The 20,093-nt window shown below is 37.5% G+C and overlaps 1 protein-coding gene across 4 annotated transcripts in view; it reads right to left on the bottom strand.

Annotated features, from left to right (window-relative positions):
- NME7 (NME/NM23 family member 7) overlaps window positions 1-20,093 on the bottom strand; it is a 243,095-nt gene that overhangs the window by 50,692 nt on the left and 172,310 nt on the right. For all 4 annotated transcript variants that reach the window (XM_008695848.2, XM_040636186.1, XM_008695838.2 and 1 more), the window contains exon 11: window positions 4,073-4,180. In XM_008695848.2, coding sequence (XP_008694070.1) covers window positions 4,073-4,180 — 108 coding nt within the window. The remainder of the gene's footprint in view (window positions 1-4,072; window positions 4,181-20,093) is intronic.

The raw sequence follows: 20,093 nt of genomic DNA on the forward strand, positions 1-20,093 counted from the left end.
ATGCTCGTAATGTGGTTATGTAGGAAAATGCCCTTTTATGTTAAAAAATATACACTAAAGTACTCAGAGATATGGGGCATTATGTTGGCAACTTAATCCCAAATGTTCATGAAAAAAACTTAGTTGTACTGTACTTGCAACTTTTCTGTAAGTTTGAAGTTATTTCAAAAGGAAAATCATTATAATCTCTAAGGGTAGGTCTGGGCATCAGTATTTTTAAAATGGTCTAGGTGATTCCAATATGCAACCGAGGCTGGAATCCACTGCTGAGGTCTCCATCATCATTTTTTTTACAAAAAGGTTATACACTTTTGCATAGAGTGCATGAACCATAATTTATTTCACCAGACCCTTCCCTCTTTTTCTTCAAAAATGATTTATGGTGGAGCTTTTATATGCTGGGCAAGACAGATTTTCTTCCCTATGAGTACTCAGTCTTATGAAGACATACATATAAGCAAAACACAATGGGCTGTAGTAATAATAATAATGTAATTGCTATCATTTGTTGAGCAATTACTCTGTGCCAGGCACTATGCTATTTGATAGGGCAGGCCCTTCATTTTATGAAATGAGGAACTTGCCCCCGGCGCAGAGCTAGGTCATCTCTCGGCTGTGCCACTGTGTTAGAGGGAAGCAAAATCCTAGGCAAACACACATACAGAAGGATCTCTGATGCAGACAACAGGTATCAAGAAACCCTTCTCAGAGGAGGGATGATCGATATACCTTTGATACGCACATTATTTCCAATTTTAATTACCCCAAATACTCCTTCAATGAACATCTATGCAGATAACTTTCTATTTTGTCATCCTGCTGCCACCTCCCCCTTTGGTTAGATTATAAGAAGTAGAATTCTGGAACAAATGGGAAAAACCCATGGCTTTCAATACCTGTTTCTATGTCACTATCACCAGCAATATAAGGGTATCTGTTTAACTGTAGCTTTACCAGCAGTGGACAGTGATACTTTAAAAATTCTTTGCCCTTAGTAAAAAACTGTTATTTCTTTGATTACTAGTTTAGCTATACATTTTGCCATTAATGCTTTCTTTGAAGCTCGAATTTAAGATCTTTAGAGTTACTACTGATCAGGAACATTACCAATGAAATAACATCATAGAATGTCTCATACCACAGGTGCTGCCATTTATTCCTACAACCACAAAAATGGCTATGTCACAATTAGGAGCATCCAAATACAGCAGATTCGATATTCGTGCTGAGATCCCTGACTTCTGAAACTTACTGTGAGCTCAATAAGGACAGGAGAAACGTCTCGTTTGATTCTGAAATCCTATCACAATGTCAGCAAGTAATACATACTATACTCATTTGCTATAAGACTAAGTACATAAAATAGATGGTGACAAAATATGAATTGAAACCATACCTTCTAAGGTCTACATACACAACACAAACTCAGCTCAGTAAACATCACATGAGGAAAAGATTAATGAGAAGAAACGTTTTCCCATTTCCCTGGCTCCCATATAAATAGAGAGCCTATAATCCCAGTGTGCTAATGACAGTTCTGGCTTATGCCTTTTGTCCTAGCATCTTGTCTGATTGGAGCTGCCTTTCAGAAAGGTCCCGGATTAGACAATACATTTTATGGTCACCCGACACCTAAAGGATGTTCCCTTAATGAGTAGCCATATTTCATGCTTCCCTGATCAGACAGCTTGTCTTAATGTCACTCTGAATTTCACTTTGAAGACGAATGATCAGATAACTCTTCTGGCTTCTAAGTGTTTTTATAATACGTTACCATTTAAAGCCAAGTAACAATCCACAAAGAGTTAATCCCTAACTGGAAGAACACCCTTGTTTAGACCAGAATTTTTTATTCTATTTTGCTGATAAAAGTGAGGCATGGAAAGAAAAAATGACTTATCCAAGGTCACATCAACTATGAATTACCAGCCACACGAGAGGAGGCTGCTGGGGCTCCAACTTCTGGTTTTTGGTTAATTCTCTAAACCACACAGCCATTAACTTACAATTAACTCTCCTGTGCAGTTAAGTTAGAAAGATTTTAATCAGTTAGTAAATGGCTTTGTAAACTGCAGGCAGTAATAATCCACTTCAAATTGTACAAGCAAAATCACTGGCATACCTTGATCATATTTTTTAATGGACATAAATTTCATGATTAATATTCTGGTTTCACTGAACAACAGTCTGTATTCAAACCACTCTATAGATCCTAAACCATCAGAAGGTAAAGTGAATATTTATAAAACAGGTGAAAATGTTAAATAAACATGCAATACCTTGGGTAATTAAAAAAATGAAGTTTGTTACAATTTTCTATCTCACAAGTATGTTAAAATTTCATAACAGGGTGCATAGCTTAGATAAGATTACATTAACATGTAGTTGCCTGTTTATCACATCAGCATCTTGGCTTATAGCAGAAAACTTCAATGGAGTTAACAAACTCATTCTCTATAGCAACAAAATAAAAAACTGATGGGAATAAATTTAATATACTATGTCCAAGACCCCTATGAAAAAAAGACTCTACTGCTTGCATAAAAGAAGAGGCATGCCATATACACAGATGGAAACTCACAGTTTTATGTCAGTCCAATATTAATTTATAAAAAAAAATGTTAGTCAAGGTCCCATTTGCATCCTGTGGGGATGGGGTAAAGAACTGGCTGAACGCACATAAGTTCATGTGGAGGAATAAATTTAAGAGAACCAAGAAAAATTTTCAAAGTATAAATAAAGTACAATAATAAAAATAGTATTTTTCTGGCACAGGCCAATGGAATAAAATTGAAAGTTCAGAAACAGACACAGACGTAGATAAATATTTAATAAATGAGAAGTAACAATGGGAGCATGGAAGGATTTAACGATGTTGTGACAGGTGACTAGTCCACACCTCATACCATATGTCGAATTCCAGGTGGATTGAAAGAAACGAAAAGAAAATGAAAAGCAAAATGTGGGGGAAGGCCTTTCTATTTTGCTGATTTCTATGTATGACTTCAAAGGCAGGAAAAAAACCAACTGATAAATTTGACATAAAACAAATAATACTCTCTAAAATAACTGTACTGAGGATATCAATCATTTTTCTGCCATTTATGCTATAATCACTAACTTATCATGTGCCTTCATTTCAGTTCAGTTCCTTTTGATATACAAGAGTTAAAAAAACTGTAAAAAGTTAAAAATTTCTATTTTTTCTTTAACTTTGCTTTTGGGCTAGAAATGACTTTTTAAAAACCAAACCAGACTGGGGCGCCTGGGTGGCTCAGTCGGGTAAGTGTCTGACTCTTTATCTCAGCTCAGGTCTTGATCTCAGGGACATGAGTTCAAGCCCCATGTTGGGCTCCACACTGGGTGTGGAGCCTACTTTAAAAAAAAAAAAAAGACTAATTTTCACTAATATTTTCTCATAATTTTTTCATTGTTTCCTATTTTATGTTAATTATAAAGATGAGAGGTCAAAATATGGCTCTGTCCTGTATGAATGGTTTGAGGATATTATTTAACCTCTGAGTCTCAATTTATTTTCCTGAAAAAAATGGACATAGTAATGCCAACGTATTCGAGTTGCTTTGGAGATCCAAAGAATTACTTTATATAAAACATTTATCTATCAAGTTAGAATCCAGCATATAAAGAGTCAGTAAATGGTTAACTATTACTTTGAATGCTAGTCACACTGCATATTGGACTTCTTGATTTCACTGATACGTTTTTATGACTAGAAACTTCTGGTAATGATATTTTTACCTGTTTTTAAAACAAATTTCACATGACTTAATGAATGCTGTACCTTTTCATTTATAAATTATTCTTAAATATATGCATTAGAATATTGGCATATATATACACCAATATGTGCCAATCACAGAAATACCTTAATTCTTTGAAGACTAGTTATATACAGCATCCTACAACATGGTCATTTAAAGCTGCAGTCTGAAGTCCTCAGGTGTCCAAGTAATAGTATAATCCAAGGATATTAAAAGGTTTCTTATGCACTAGAACTGCTGAGATTATGAGTTTGAAATATAAATAGGATATTTACCCTTCTTTATCTTACCTCTAACAGGCCATCCTCTGGTAGATCAGTACAGTGAACAGCATTCTGGATCTTCGTTTTACCAAAGATTGCTCTGAGGGTTCCAGGGCGTAAATGCCGGGCAATTTCCTATTAAATACACATTCACATATAAAGTCAGTCATTCAGTTTTAATAAGAAAAACACCAGCTACATGAAACACTTGAATTATCTGTTTATGAAATACATGTATACATTGATGGCACTGATTTTTTCTGGAAATAGCATGAATGTATGAAAACTTTGAGCAATGAAAGATTTCACTCAGCCTCGTTCACTCAGAAGGCTTTTTCTGTGGCCTGATGGGAAGTCTAGAGGGTAACAATAATTACATCTCTTTTTATCAATAGATTATGGAAAAACACATAAAATAGGAACCCAGTCCATTACTGTGAAAGACTTGTATCCTAACAACTTGATTTAAAATGAACTAGTTTGGTGGCCCTGACTTCAAAAGATTTTTCAAAATGTTCCAGTTGTATCATCTTAGTACTAGCTCACATTAGAGGAAAGAATGGTTACAAATAACTCAAAACTGTGGGTAAAAGAAAGAAGAGGTTAAAAAAATTAAAGATGGCGGAGTATTAATGACCTACTTATTATTAGTCTTTTTTTATTCTAAGTGAAACATTTCTAAAACTTCTATTTTAATTTTGATATATACATACAAAAAGAGTACTTAATATATATGAATATTTTTTAAAAGGGAAACAAATACCCGTGTACCCACTATTTAGCTAAAGTAAATTAATACAATCAACTTTGAAGTCCCCTGTGTGAGACTTCATCCTGACTCCATTCTATCCCATCCCTACCTCTACCCAGAGGTACCCGTTACTCTCAATTTTATTTAAAGTTTCCTTTGTTTTGTTTGGTTTTCAAAACACTGGTTTTTTGGATTTGTCCATGTTGTTGTGTTTAGTTGTAATTCATTTGTTTTTATTACTATAAAAGTCCAATGTGTAGTTGAGCATATTTTATCCATTTTCCTGTTGATGGACATTCAACTAAATTCTTCTCTCTCCCCCTTTCTCTCTCCTCTCCTTGCTTTGACACACACGCACACTGAAAATGACACACAATTCTGCTACAAGAAGTCTTGTACGTAGTATGGTGCGTGTATACAAGAGTTTTGTCTGGATTAGGACACATACATATTCGATTTTCCTAAGTACTGCCAAACCATTTTCTTAAGTGGTTGTAACAATTTGCCCTCAACCATCAGTGCACAAGAATTCCCACCACCCACATCAAAATCCACATTTGACATTGGCTGACTTATTAATTTTGCTATTCTAGTGGGTGTGAAATGGTGTCTCCGTGTGTTCTTAGTTCACATTTCCCTGATTACTAAAGAAGGTTCGTGTCCTTTCATATACATCCACTTTTGTAAAATGCTTATTCTTGTCTTCTTCCATCCATTTCCTACTGGGTTATTCTTGTTTTTTTTATTATTATTATATCATGAATTTTATTTTTTGTCACTTTGCATAATCTTTCAAATATCTTTTCTCAGTCTGAAGCTTATCTTTGAGTTTTCTTTAGTATTTTTATTTACAGAAATAGTTTTAATGAAATTAAATTTACCAATCTTCTCATTTACGATTTGTGCTGTTTCTGAAGGAATTATTCTCACTCCAAGACCAAAGGATACTCTTCTCTATTGTCTTCTAAATCTTTAAAGTTTTGCCTTCCACCTGAAGTTCTTGTTTCACCTACAATTGACTTCTGGGTATGATGTGAGGGGGATATCCATTTCCATTTTTCCCACATGGATAGTTTATTGCCCTAGCACCATTTATTGAATGGTTTCCCTCTTTCCCCACCAATCTCCACCGATTAGCTCTGTTATATATAAATTTCTGTGTAGATATGAGTCTGTTTATTGGTTTGCTGTTTGGTCCCATTGGATGTTTTGTCTATTTGTACATCTATATTACGCTGTCTTAATTATTATAATTTTATAATAAGTCTTCATCTGGTAGGGGAAGTCCTCCAGATTTTGGTTTTGAACGCATGAAGTTTGAGTTGCCTAAGACATCCAAGTGAAGTTTTCAAATACATGGTTGGTATGAGTCTAGGGTTCAGGGGAGTCTTCCACACTGCAAATAACAATTTGGGAGTCTGTAGCATTTTTAAGGTATTTAAAGGTATCCGCTGGATGAGATTGTGAAGGCAGTAAGAGGAGACAGAGGGGCACCACATCATAAGAAAATCAAGGAGACAAGGAGAGACGATAAGCAAAGAAGATGGAGAAGGAACGACCGACTAGGTAAGAAGAAATCCAGGAGAGTCCTTTTCTAGAAGACCGTGAAGAAAAATGTCATGGACAGAGAGTCATCAACAGTGTCCAGTGTTGCTAAGAAGTCAAGTAGGGTAAAGACTGAGAACTGAACACTGGATCTATCAACATGGAGTCACAGATATCCTTGACAAGAGTGGTTTCAGAGGCCTGGTGGTGAGCAAAACACGGATTAACGTGGTTTCAAGAGAGAATGGGAGTAGAACTGGGAAAAGTGAATATAGGCAACTATTTTGAGGAACTTTGCTACAAAGGGGAGAAGAAAAATGGAGCAGTAAATGGAGGAAAGTGGAATGAAGCGAGGTTTTCCTGGAGGAGAATGTTATTTTTAAAATGGGAGAAATAATTGCACATTTACAGGCTGATAGGAATGATCCAACAAAAGGAAACACTGACAAAGCAGGAAGGAGAAGGGAGAACTGCTGGAGTGATGGAGTTAAGTGCAGGAGTGGGGGAGTTGGCCTTATCCGGGAGCACAGACCATCCATCCTCAGCACTAAGACCACACACGGAGCCCACTGCAGGGAGTGGATATATGCAGTGGCAGGAACTTATGGGAGTTCTTTCTTTATTTTTAATTTTGATTTAGATGTAACTTCCATAAGTAACATGGATTGGTTTTAAGTGCCCCATGAATCTTGTCAGGTGTATAGACTCCGTAATCACTATCCTAAACAAAATATGGAAACTTTCTAATGTTCCCTCTAGTAGTTTTCTTTTGACTGATTCTGTTACGCAGTAAAAAGGGTAGCAAGATTGTCACCAGCTGAGGGGAAGGCCGGAGAGGAGGTTTTGGGGATGTCAGGAGAGGCAAGAAGGTCCGAACACATTTTAAGAGAGCAGGAAAGTGAATGAACTAGGAAAGTGAACTGTGATTGCTGACGGCACTGAGGGCCCTCCTGTGAGGCCCTTCATCGGTGAGGTTAGTGGTCCTGAGTGCAGAGGGAGATCACACAGGACAGCGCTGTGTTCTGCGGCAGCCACACTCAGCTGCACGGGTGCAGGCCGAGAGCTGGTAGAAAGTTGAATGTAATGAGGGTTGGGGCTTTACCAAAAGAAAACCACAAAGCAAGAGAGGGGTAAGGGAGTTGAGGGTGTATGCAAGAGAGTGATAATAAGGATGGGCAACAAAAATTAAACTCAGTAGGAAAGCGGGGGCCTGGGGGTGGATAGAGGGGTAAGCGGCACTGAAAAGGTAGATCAATGGATCAAGCTCCTAGTGGGATGGAACAATTATTAAAATTGGTGTTCGAAGAAATGAGCTGGAAAGTCAAGAGAAAGGATACTTAAAATTGAAATTATTGGAAGTGAGCAGAGAGGGAGGGAGGTGTTAGTGACCCTCTGGGGATTTGCCAGGTGTACTCTGAAACTGGCCCCTGTACTCAGAGGGCAGGGAGAAACTGAAGAAAGAGGTTAGCAGTGGCAGTTTTCACAAGCAAAGGGAACTTCGGTGGCAGCAAGGTGAGTGGATCCCTGCAACCACCAGCCACCTCTTAAGTTTATACAGAGGCCTTCACAGGGTTCAGTCATGTATACTGCACAGGTGTTCTCAACACCGCATCATTATCTCAGACCTGTGTCCTTGGAGCAGCCACTGGGGGTGGGAAAGGCAAGCAGAACCCACATTCCAAGGGCAGGGGAGGGGGTGAGGAGCCTGTGATTGACTAGGTCAATGGGTGGTCATGTCTGTTCAATGACCTTCCCCGACAGGGGGTAACCATGGCCGAGGTCACGGGGAGGGCAACAATACCAAGGAACAGAGGATTGCAGACTGAGAGGCCAAAGTACTGAATGGATCAGCGCTATGGATATGGAAACCACCAAGAACTATGGCGGCTGCAATTTCTGGTGCAAAAATGCTGAGCAGCATTCACACCTGTGATTCTGTCCCTTTGGCACATTTTAAAGGTGTACATTTATTTAATTACTTAAGTCTTCCTTTACAAGGTTGTATCAAATGTCAGTTATAAATGTATTACTTAAGAAAAACATTTGATAAACCAGAAAATAAGGATGGCTGTATATTAAATTCATGGCTTTCATTCTGTTCCCCCTAATTTTCTTGACAATTAAAGACCTGATATTACATACCTACTCTATTCACATGGTGATAAGCTGGCATTCTGTAAAGTAAGATGTATTTTGTAAAATCCTGAAGGTGAATACTTAATTTTTCCTTTCCTTATAATTTCAGTTAGGAAGAAAACACTTGAAAAGGATTCCATTTGAGTGTGCTGTTTCATAAGAACTTACCCTGTACCTACTTTTTTGGCACTCAACCATTTTCATTAAAATATTACTTTCATGTAAGTCACTCTATATGCACAACACTCAAATTCTGAAGAGGTGTGTGCGCGCATGCGTGCGTGCATGCGTGGGTGGTGGTGGTGGTGGTGGTGGTGGTTGGGGGGGGTCATTGTTAATGTCCTATCATATCATACTGTGGTGAAGGAATGCGGTCTCTTTGGTCGTCCTCTGAAGGAGTTTGTTGGGATTTTCTTTGCATAGTCAATTGTAGTCAGTGTCTCAAAGGTAGCTGAAAAGAATATTGCAACAGGTTGCATTCTCTGGGATGCCAACTCTGAGGCAGGATTTGTATGCAGCAAGTTTATTGGGAAGTGGCCTCAGGATCTACACTTGTGGGGAAGTGAGGAACATGGAATTGGGCAGAGGGATAAGTTGAACTGCAATGAGTAACAACAGCAGCCTCAGATAATCCTATAGGGAGCTCTGAGCTACCATGACCCTTCAGAGTCATCCTGAATTGAAGCAAACAGGTGAGGCCTTGATCTCTCCAAACTGACAAGTCACTGGATATGGGCCACTCCAAGGAAGGAGCCATGACCTTGGGCAAGGTGACTTTCTTCAATAGAAGGGAATATCTGGAAGACTTACTGAATTACTATCTGCTGCCAAAACACAGCTGGGGAATAGGCACTTCGGTCTTGAAGGTGAGAGGGGGATGTGAGCGGCCCTCCACAGTCTCTACTACTTACATACAAACACACACACACACAAAACGCATGTTGCATATACAGCATGTATGACAAATACGGTGTTGCAGACCACTGCAATCTAATTACCATTCTTTATAGGTAATCAAAATTTTCTCTTTTCTGGAGGTCTTGCATTATCTCTTTAGCTAGGCATTGGTCATTTGCCAGTCATTCTGCTCCACAGTCTGTTGACGGTTGTACAATTCAACGTGAAGAGCTACATCTTTAGTCAGCTTATATTTCTTGCATTGTTTTCTCTCTTCCATGTCATGTCTTCTTTCCTTTGGCTATTTCTATGCAATTAATGTTGAAACTTCTGGTTCTATCTTCCCTCTCTCTTTTCTTGTATATTTTCTATCTGTCTTTTTGTATTGTATTCTGGGAGAATTATATATATATATATTGCTATTTTTTAAACTTCAAAAATTGGGCGCTGAGTTTGAGAAGTTCTTTATAGATCTTGGATATTAGCCCTTTATCTGTAATGTCATTTGCAAATATCTTCTCCCATTCTGTGGGTTGCCTCTTAGTTTTGTTGATTGTTTCCTTTGCTGCGCAGAAGCTTTTTTACCTTGATGAAGTCACAAAAGTTCATTTTCGCTTTTGTTTCCCTTGCCTTTGGATACGTGTCTTGAAAGAAGTTGCTATGGCTGTTGTCAAAGAGGTTGCTGCCTGTGTTCTCCTCTAGGATTTTGATGGATTCCTGTCTCACACTGAGGTCTTTCAACCATTTTGAGTTTATCTTTGTGTATGGTGTGAGAGAATGGTCGAGTTTCATTCTTCTGTATATAGCTGTCCAATTTTCCCAGCACCATTTATTAAAGAGACTGTTTTTTTTTCCATTGGATATTTTTTCCTGATTTGTCAAAGATTAGTTGACCACAGAGTTGAGGGTCCATTTCTGGGCTCTCTATTCTGTTCCATTGATCTATGTGTCTGTTTTTGTGCCAGTACCATGCTGTCTTGATGATCACAGCTTTGCAATATAGCTTGAAGTCAGGCATCGTGATGCCCCCAGCTTTGGTTTTCTTTTTCAACATTCCCCTGGTGATTTGGGGTCTTTTCTGGTTCCATACAAATTTTAGGATTGTTTGTTTTAGCTCTGTGGAAAATGTCAATGGTATTTTGATAGTGATGGCACTGAAAGTGTAGATTGCTCTGGGCAGCATAGACATTTTCACAATGTTTAGTCTTCCAATCCATGAGCATGGAATGTTTTTCCATCTCTTTGTTTCTTCCTCAATTTCTTTCATAAGTGTTCTGTAGTTTCTAGAGTATAGATCCTTTACCTCTTTGCTTAGGTTTATTCCTAGGTATCTTATGGTTTTTGGCTGTGTTTAAAATTTTCAGTGTCTATAATTATTTTTTATGGATCTGATATTCCTTAAATCTCTCCAAGGATACTAACTCTCTTATTTTAAAGACTCTTTGTTAATGCCATTAATTTGCTTTCCTTAGGCACTGGTTCTTTGATGGTTCTGGACCCACAGTGCCATCTTCCAGGTTAATGCACACTCATCTTACTGACATTCTCTGTTCCCCCAAACCCTTTAAGCCACCTTCAACTCATTGTTTGAGCTGCTATCATTTTGCACCTACAATGCAGACATTATCACGCTTGCCTAATGCCTAAGCTCCTTAACGTGGCATCCAAGGTCCTCCATATTTTGCCTAAACCTACCTTGTAGGCTTCACTCACACCTTCCTGAAAGCTTAAATCCCACTAACATCATTTCCCCTACAAAACTAACTTGAATTCCTCCCCGAGGAATTTTTTATTAAAATTTTTTATTAAAATTTATTAAAATTTTATTAAAATTGAGGCTTTCATTTCTTCTTTTTTTTTGAAAAAGTATTGATACATTGATTTTAGTTTTGATTATTATAAAATTTCATATATGCCTATAAAAGTAAAAAATACTGAAACACTAAAAGTGAAAACCCAGAAGAATCTTCCACAGATCCTTCTCCTTCTCTGTCTCCTGGCAGATTTTCTCTTATTGTTCCTAACAGATTCATGCTCTCGGTTACTTGTACACTATGGTGAAAACCATCCCACCAAACATCTCCCTTAATGAAGCAGAAATGAATATCAGATATATAAAAGCAACATAACATACCAACATGCGATTTTCATATCATAAATAATTTTTTAAGTTACTGCAGTTTTAATAAGTGATAGGTTACGCTGAGAAAATGAGACTCTTTAAAGCCCCACATTTACTTGCATTTAGAAGGTCTGCTGTCTTTCAGACTCTACCAAATTCCTGTCATATCCATCTGCCACTACAACCTGGCCTGCCGAGCACCCTCAAGTCAAATGCTTGGTTATTATACAGCTCATCAGAAGTACTAAGAATTCTGCTAGGGTAATCCTGCAATGGGAGGAAGAATTCTGGCTTAAAGAATGACCTCTAAATCTAAGACATGGAAAAAATGCTCTAAGTGGGATGGTGATTAGCTGAATACTGAAAACAAATTAGAGAAACTTTATGTAATTACTCTATTATTGTGTCCATTATAAATATTTTTGTCTATTGAATTATAAGTCTATCAGACTCACAAAATATGTCTGAACAAAGAAAACAAATTGCTTTCTCCGAAAGCCATACTGTTTCAGTTCTCTATAATACAGGGAGATATGCAAGATTGAAAGTGACCCTCTACTTAAGAAATGAATTGGGAAGAGAGCTATGAAATTTACTGATTTTTTACAGAACTTTTAAGAAAGACAACTTAATGATCAACTATAGAATATATTCATGCAATGAGTGGTGCATGGTGGATAATCACACCTGGTCATTAGTCTAATTTCAAAAAAAATTTAAGTAAGAAGAAAAAGTCTTCTCTAAACTATAGGGTAACCATGTGGCGACAATACAGACAAGTGGATAAATAGTAAAAGAGGAACTAGCATAGCTTCAGTCAGCTACAAAGCTGAGAAGCAAAACAGAAAATCATGTTACAATTATTGCCCTCATTTCACAGACAACAAGGGTAAAATAACTTAATAATAAATTATTGACCAAATAACCAACTTTCATAATTAAAGCAGGAAATATTCATGCTTTTAGCCAAGGAGTCCTGTAACATTAAAAAGTACATCTCGCCTTGACTTCTTTGGTACTTCAAAAACATCCCACCAAAGCTGACCCTCAAGCAGCTTTTCCATTTTCATGAAACTTTGTACTAACTGACGCAGTTACAGTTTTATATTCCTGGGAGATGAGCACTACCAGACTAATTCACAACTAAAACAAGATAATGGGACACTGGAGGAATTGGGAGCAGGAAAGGGAACCACAAAAGAGATCCAAATGCTACTTTTTGTAAGTCTAAGGATCCTTCTAGAACCTATGCACAGCACTCAGAAAGAGTAATTGCAAAATTAAACTCAACTACTTATGTATTAATCTCATCGAGTGAGCTGTCAGAGAATTCACAGTAAATACACTTATCTTACTAGCTCTGGAGACCACACGATTTGCTTAAATATGAGGAATCATAAAACACCTGGCTTGTGAACTCTCAATAGGCTTCATGTCTCACTTTCCATTAAGCAGAAATTAAATGTAATGTAAATTTATAGAACCTGAGGAGGGTGATAATTAAATGGGATTTCAGGTGAAACATTTAGACAATTCAGTCCTGTCTTTTGCACAAGGCTTCAATAGACCACATGCCATAGTAATCATTTCCTCTTGCTGAGCTCTTTGCTACTTTAGCCAACAATAGGCACTGGCTGACACAGGTGTTATTTTAAAATAAAAATGATGATCCCTTCATTCTCCTTTTAAATAGTTGGGCAAGTCTCTTTGATCACTTTTATGAAAGTTACTTTATAGTTTAGCAAAACTCACAAGGACTCATTTATATTGTCTGTGAACATAAATGTTAGTATAGAGGGAAAATGATATATTTTTTTGGTAAACAGTTGCCTATTTTCTGTTTTTCCCAAATGCTACATTTAGGAGATTTAATCTTTGAAATATAGTCATATTACTACTGAGAAAGTTGAGAGGCATTCTCAATCTCTCCCCCAAAAAGAAGTGCTCCCTACAGTCCCCCATCCTGATAAAATAAAGAATTGCTACGCAATCTTCCTTGACTCTCCTAAGAAACATAGCTCAATACTTGGAAACTCCCCTAAAGGAACAAAACAATGAAACAGCTGGGACTCATTCTTGGCACCTTTAGCACCCAATTTATTATGAAGTCCTGTCAATAAAATGCTGAAATATAGTCCATCAGTCTATTTCTCTTTTCCTCCACTCTGTCACCATATTCTCTTGTCTAGACTATTGATTTCTTAGATTTCACTCTTCCTGGTTTATGAAGCTTCCTAGATTCTACTGCTCCCAATACAGCAGGCAGAGTGAGGCTATTCAAGGCAAGTTGAATCATAACATTCCCCTACCTAAGATGCTTTTCTTAACAGAAAATCTAAAATATTTAACATGCTCTAGAAAGGCCTACAGGGTCTGATTCCTGCTTACTTCTCCACCTGCACCTGAAATAACCTAGTCACTTCCACCTCTTCCGGTTTTCAAAGCTCTTTCCTAGCTCAAGCAAGAAAACACATACTATTCCCTTTGAATAGTCTAGCTCAGAAGTTTTTCTCCCTCTTCTCAGGAAGTTCATGTTCCTAACAAATGGTTCAGAATAAGCAACATGAATAAGATCAAGCAGATTCTACAGAGAGGCTCTCTCAACCCTTCATTCTACCCTCATGCCAAATGGAGGTTAGAAATCGAAGAAATTACATTCTCTAGATACTCTTTACGCTAGAGTTCTTGATGTAAATTATGTCCCACTAATGAGATCTGGAAGGCAGAACTGAACACAGGCCATCTACCTGCTGATGTTGCCCCTGGCAGACAAGGTGGGACACGCAAGTGTTGGGAGGCAGCTGTGGTGGCCAGACTCAGTGCCTGAGTCACAAGATTCTGTGACAGTCAGTGGTGATGGCAGCAGTGGAAGCAGCAACAGCAACTTCTGGCTTAGCTGCAGCCACAGCGAGGTGAGGTGACCTTGAAACCAACAGCTCCAGTGGTCTAACAAACTCATCTTAGTATATATAGGTATACTTCAAATTGTAAAATAGTACAGAGAGTTCAAAAGATTTAAGATTATTTATCCTATAGTTATCTATCCTGTAGTAGCAACATAAGTCTCAGCAGTTAGTGGAAATATCTTAGTGTCTTTAAAGGCCTAGGTTCAGTATTCTGGACTGAATTGAGATAATGCCCATAAAATGTCTAACAGTGTCTGGCCAAAACAGTAGATACAGTCATCACCTTCATAATATTATAAACTCCGAAAATTACAGCTAATAATGAAGCACTTACATAGTACTTTCGTTTTTAAAAGATGTAATATTTCATATGTACCTCACGACCACCTATTGTGGTGACAATGCAGACAGTTTTCACCTTTTATAGGTCTAGATAACCTGGTTCTACGGTCTTAGAATTCCTGTCCAGCACTGAAAAAAGGGTGTATCCAAAGATCAACCACTCTGGGCAAACTCTTATTTAATTTCCCAACGTGCCCCAGGTCTGCTACAATTCCCTTTAAAGTTGCCAGGAGTCTACCCCTCCAGCCACAGTTCACCCTCTCACCTTGTTGAGACCACAGTGGCCTCCTAACAGGCCAGCTTGCTTCCACGTCAAAAACTTATTTGACATCTGATTCACTCTTATCATCTGTAAATGCCTTAAGGACAAGGGCTATGATTTTTGTATATCCCAGCACATAGAGAATGCTCATGAAACATTCACTAAGAGTAGTAACGATTTAGGGCAGGAGTGAACATACCAGTGGTTACCAGAGGGGAGGTGGATGGGGGAGAGGGGAAAAATAGGTAAAGAGGATTAAGAGTATACTTATCTCAATGAGCACTGAGAAATGTACAGAATTGTTGAATCATTATACATCTGAAACTAATGTAACACTGTATGCTAATTGTACTTGAATTAAAAAAAGAAAAAGGAAAATAAGAGTATTGATTAGATCTGTCCTATTCCCTGATGAATCTCGAATGCCAAGAACAGTGCCTACCACATAATAGGTGTTCATTTAATATTTATTGAGAATGCAAAACCTCAATTGTGAATGTCTCCTCCTAGAGAGAATACATCATTGGAAATGGGGACTGTGCCTTATTCATCTCCGTACCCCTCAGAGTATTCAGTACATCTCACACAGGGAGGAACTTAATATGAGATGTTTGAGTTTGCATCTTCTCTAGACATTTTAGTTTTTTTAATATTCAAAAACTATATATCATGATTTATGAAGCAAGTGTATTCCTAAAAATATGTAAAACAAAAATATACCAAACAGACTGAATCTCGAAAGGGGTGAAAGAAGCAGCCTAGGCAATGCAGACAAGACACCAACCAGAATTTGCACTGGAGAGTCTCCATACAATCAGAAACTGTCTACTAGAGAAAGAGTTGTGACCAACTCTCTAGCAGTTGCTTTTACTAGGGGATGAAGTAGAATCTGAGACTTGTACCAATAACAAAATGGCAGCACAAACAGAATGCCAGGCTCTAGGGACCATTCTGCAGCTCTTTGGAGAGGCTTCCCGGGAACGCACAGGCTGAGAATCTGAATACTTTATTGCTCCGTAAGCTTGGCATTGTGCAATATACTTCTTACTTATTAAAGGTTTTATTGATTCCCTATATAATGAGTTAATTCATACTAATACCCGAAGGTACATTTTGTAATCCGTTCATCTTGGAGAGTACACCCGAAAACAAAACACAAAAAACAAGATTCAAGGACAAATGTTCTCTAGATAATTTACCGAGAGTTTCTGTTTTGTTTTAATGTGTGTGTTCTATTTTAGGCAGGGATAAGCATCTGATTGCACCTTTTTTTTTTAATTAAAAAAACATTTCAGGCTAAAACTATACAGTTATGATCTAAGCTATAGAACTTTAACACCCTGACTGTTCAAATAATTTCTACGTAACAAATATCTGTTAATGAATCCCGGTCCTGCCTGTGGGTACCTCTGGACCCACCTCATTAAGCGTTTCTATCCATTCAAGTGAGCGTCTGTGTTATTCTCTTCAATCTCCACAAGTACGTGTGGCTTGGCTAAGGAAGCACAGCACTCTGTACTTGCACAGGGACACAGAATAAACACACTCTAGTTATTCTCCAAAAAGTTTAACCTTGAACTTACTGCCACTCAATGCTACCAAAGCATTGACTTAGAACAGTATGTATACGGGACTGCTTTAAGAAAATACAAACACATTCTCTCTTTTAGGACTCCAGCCATATACTGCAACAAGATGTGGGATCGAATCATTCTGATTTCTCATAAAACTGTCACCCACTGCGATGGTATCATCAGCTTCTTACAAAGAACAGCCTATGAAACTTGCTGTACTGAAGTCAGTGAGTACGAGATCACTCGGTGCCCTCTGTGGGGATCCACGAAGGACTTTCCTCTTAGGCATCAGAAAAAGTTAGGATTTTTTGTGAGCAATTAGTTTGTTTATCTCATGGACACCGTCAGTCATATAACCTGAATCTGTGGATGCCTAAAGACTAAGAGCTACACTGGGGCCTCCCTGTAATAAAAATATAGGACTTCATGGCACACATTTTCTCACTTCTAGTCTCATTTGCTCCCTGTCCTGATTTCCTCATTCACTTGATTTATCTTATTATGTTGCACAAAGGTTTCTAAATCACCTTAAAGTCTAACTAAAAAGGAAATTTAATATAAATAAATGACTATATTAATGGCAATGTTATAAGCTTTTAAAAATCCACACAGTTAACTTATAATACAATTATATATAGATAGATATTTTAACTGTTATAGTGATATGTAACTACTGATTTTTTTCGTTGCACGCACTCTTAACAATGTTTAAAAATCATAAACGTGCCATTTCATGTGCTAAATATCTTACCTTGTGAAAGATTTCTTTTCTTTTGTAAAGATGTTATTTACTTACTTACTTATTTATTTACTTATTTATTTAGACAGTGAGAGCAGGGGGAGGGGCAGACAGAGAGGGAGAGAGAATCTCAAGCAGGCTCCCCACTGAGTGAGGAGTCCGATGCAGGGCTCGATCTCATGACCCCAAGATCATGACCTGAGCCAAAATCAAGAGTTGGAGGATTAACCAACTGAGCCACCCAGGTGCCCCCACCTTTATTTTCTTTTATAAAACTACTTAAACTCATAAAATACCTGTATAGCCATTTGATTTATTTAATAAGCTATACCAAAAGAAGTCCTATATTTAAATTGGTGCTATGATACATAGACTCATCTAATTCAGTCACTTTTAAAATATAATCATTTATAACATGTAATGAGCACTGGGTGTTATACGCAAATAATGAATCATTGAACACTACATCAAAAACTAATGATGTACTATATGGTGACTAACAATAAAAAAATAAAATATAATCATTTATATATTTAATTCTGTTTTTAAAACACGAAAAAAAAAGCTAGTTTTGCAATATAACAAATTAACAGACTGCCAAGATTTGCTTATCCAAGTACTCCTTAGACTAATAGAAACAGTTAACCAGCTTTCCTTTTCTTATATTCTTCTTGGTTGTCTTGACTCAGAGTATACATAGTGTTTTTATCAAATAAAATTCTCTGCAGGAGGGAAAAATTAAAAGACAAATTACTGCTTTGGGAAACAGCCATTCATTCTCAGTTAAAATTCATGTGTGACTTGTTTTATGTGTTGTGTGTACAACCCAGTATCTCCAATGTGATAAGACCACAACAGAACAACAGTGTATGCTGGTAAGTCAAGTTGACAAATGCTACTCATTGTAATGCCTACTGTTACTATCTCCTCAGGTTAGTTTCCAGATATTACATAACTCTTCTGTATATTCATGAACTTCAGAAACCAACATAAGTCTTGTATTCAGAGAAAATATTTTACGAAGGAAACTGTAATCGTTAAAGTCGAAGTCTTTTAAACTACTATTGTAGCTTAGAAAGCACAAAACAAATTACAAATGAATGAACACCTTTATCTTCTGACCCAGCAATTTCACCTGTAAGAATTTATTCTAAGGTAATAATAAAAAGCTTGCGCAAATTTATTTATAAATCTGGTCTCAGCAACGTCTTTGACATAAAAAATTTTTAAATATCAACAGTGGCAGAATGGTTCACTAATCTATGCTGAAATACTATGCAGATCTTAATAACTATGTTATGGAAGTACATTTACTGGGAACAGAGGCAACATAAACAATTGTAGACTAGAAAGACTCACACTGAATGACATTTGGTACTTAACATTTCACAGCAAGGAAGTGGACTGTTTCTACTAACATAACCAGAAAAATGAGTCCCATTTGGATACTTTAATATTGGCAATCAAAGACTAAAGCACGATCTCCTAGATTAGCTTTAATGAGTTCTCAATTTGGGGAAACAAAGGGGATCAACAATGCACTCTGCAAGCAGCACTTGGGGTTCTTGGTTGCCATTAAAGCTTTGGGACTCAGATTCATTGCTTGTTGGTAATTCTCAATGTACCAGTTTTGAATTCCATTTAAAAAAAAAAAGGAAGGAAAGATTTGATAGGGTTTATAATAAGTATATGCATAATTCTTGACTCTGAAATGTGATACCTGCATAATTTGAGTTTACCAGGAAAATTGCACCTGTGTTCCTCAAAGCTAGATGTCTTCAATAAGAGCAAAAGTTGGGAAAAGAATGGATAACTCAGATGACTGGAAAGGTGTTATAAAGGCTTTTGCTTTCGAGCCCAAATCTAGTGAAGCCAGAATAGAAGCTATTCGTATATAATCTCAGTCTTACATCTATTAAAATGGATAAATTAAAGTCCATTACTATAGATCAGAGAGACAAATCAGAAAAAAAAAGAAAAAGACAACCCACATCTTCAGTTATTCACAGAAATGGACTTAAATCTATGTTCATTTCTTACTGCTGTTTTCATATTGCAGACAAATGAAGCACTTAACAAAATTTAAAACTTTCGTCCTTTTTTGAAACAAACAGCATCACCAACAGGCACCTGCTGAAAGTCTGCCAGAGACACGGGGCTGGAGGTGTGGCCTGCAGGCCAGCAGTGTGCCACCAATTGAGAGTCTGTCAGCAAGGCTGACTTTGAGGCTCCACCTCACACTGACTGAATCACAATCTGTAATTCAACAAGATCCCAGGGGTTTCCTAAGGAGGCTGAAGAAGCACTGTGTTAGAGCATTTTTCTGGTTTTGGAGACACCAACGAGGTGTAATGCAGGTCCTCTAATGAGTATCTAGACCGGGAGGTGAGGAACATTCATCAAAGATAAACTATACGAGGAGCATATGCCAAGTGACAGATGATAAGTGTAGACAGTGGTATAATTGTTTCAGCAAAGGCAGAAGTCACTCAAAGCTGGGGCAGTTAGTGGTGTCTTAAAGGAGGGGCTGTGCTTGGAGGAAAGAGGAGAGTATGGTATCCTCAACTCTCCTTTGCATAAATGTAGCAGTTTTGTAAATTCCACATCCCCGGAGCTCTGAGGAATGAGTAGGGTCAGGAGGAACTACTGAGCCTGAACAACTTAGTTATAGTATGTTAGTTACAATATAACATTCTGATCAGGTAGCAAAGCTTCAGAAAGATAATGCAGTGAGGCATCTTAAGAGATCACGTTGCTTCGTTCTGAAACGTACA

The sequence above is a fragment of the Ursus maritimus genome, unplaced genomic scaffold (genome assembly GCF_017311325.1).
Source record: "Ursus maritimus isolate PB19 unplaced genomic scaffold, ASM1731132v1 scaffold_2, whole genome shotgun sequence".
NCBI lineage: Eukaryota > Metazoa > Chordata > Mammalia > Carnivora > Ursidae > Ursus > Ursus maritimus.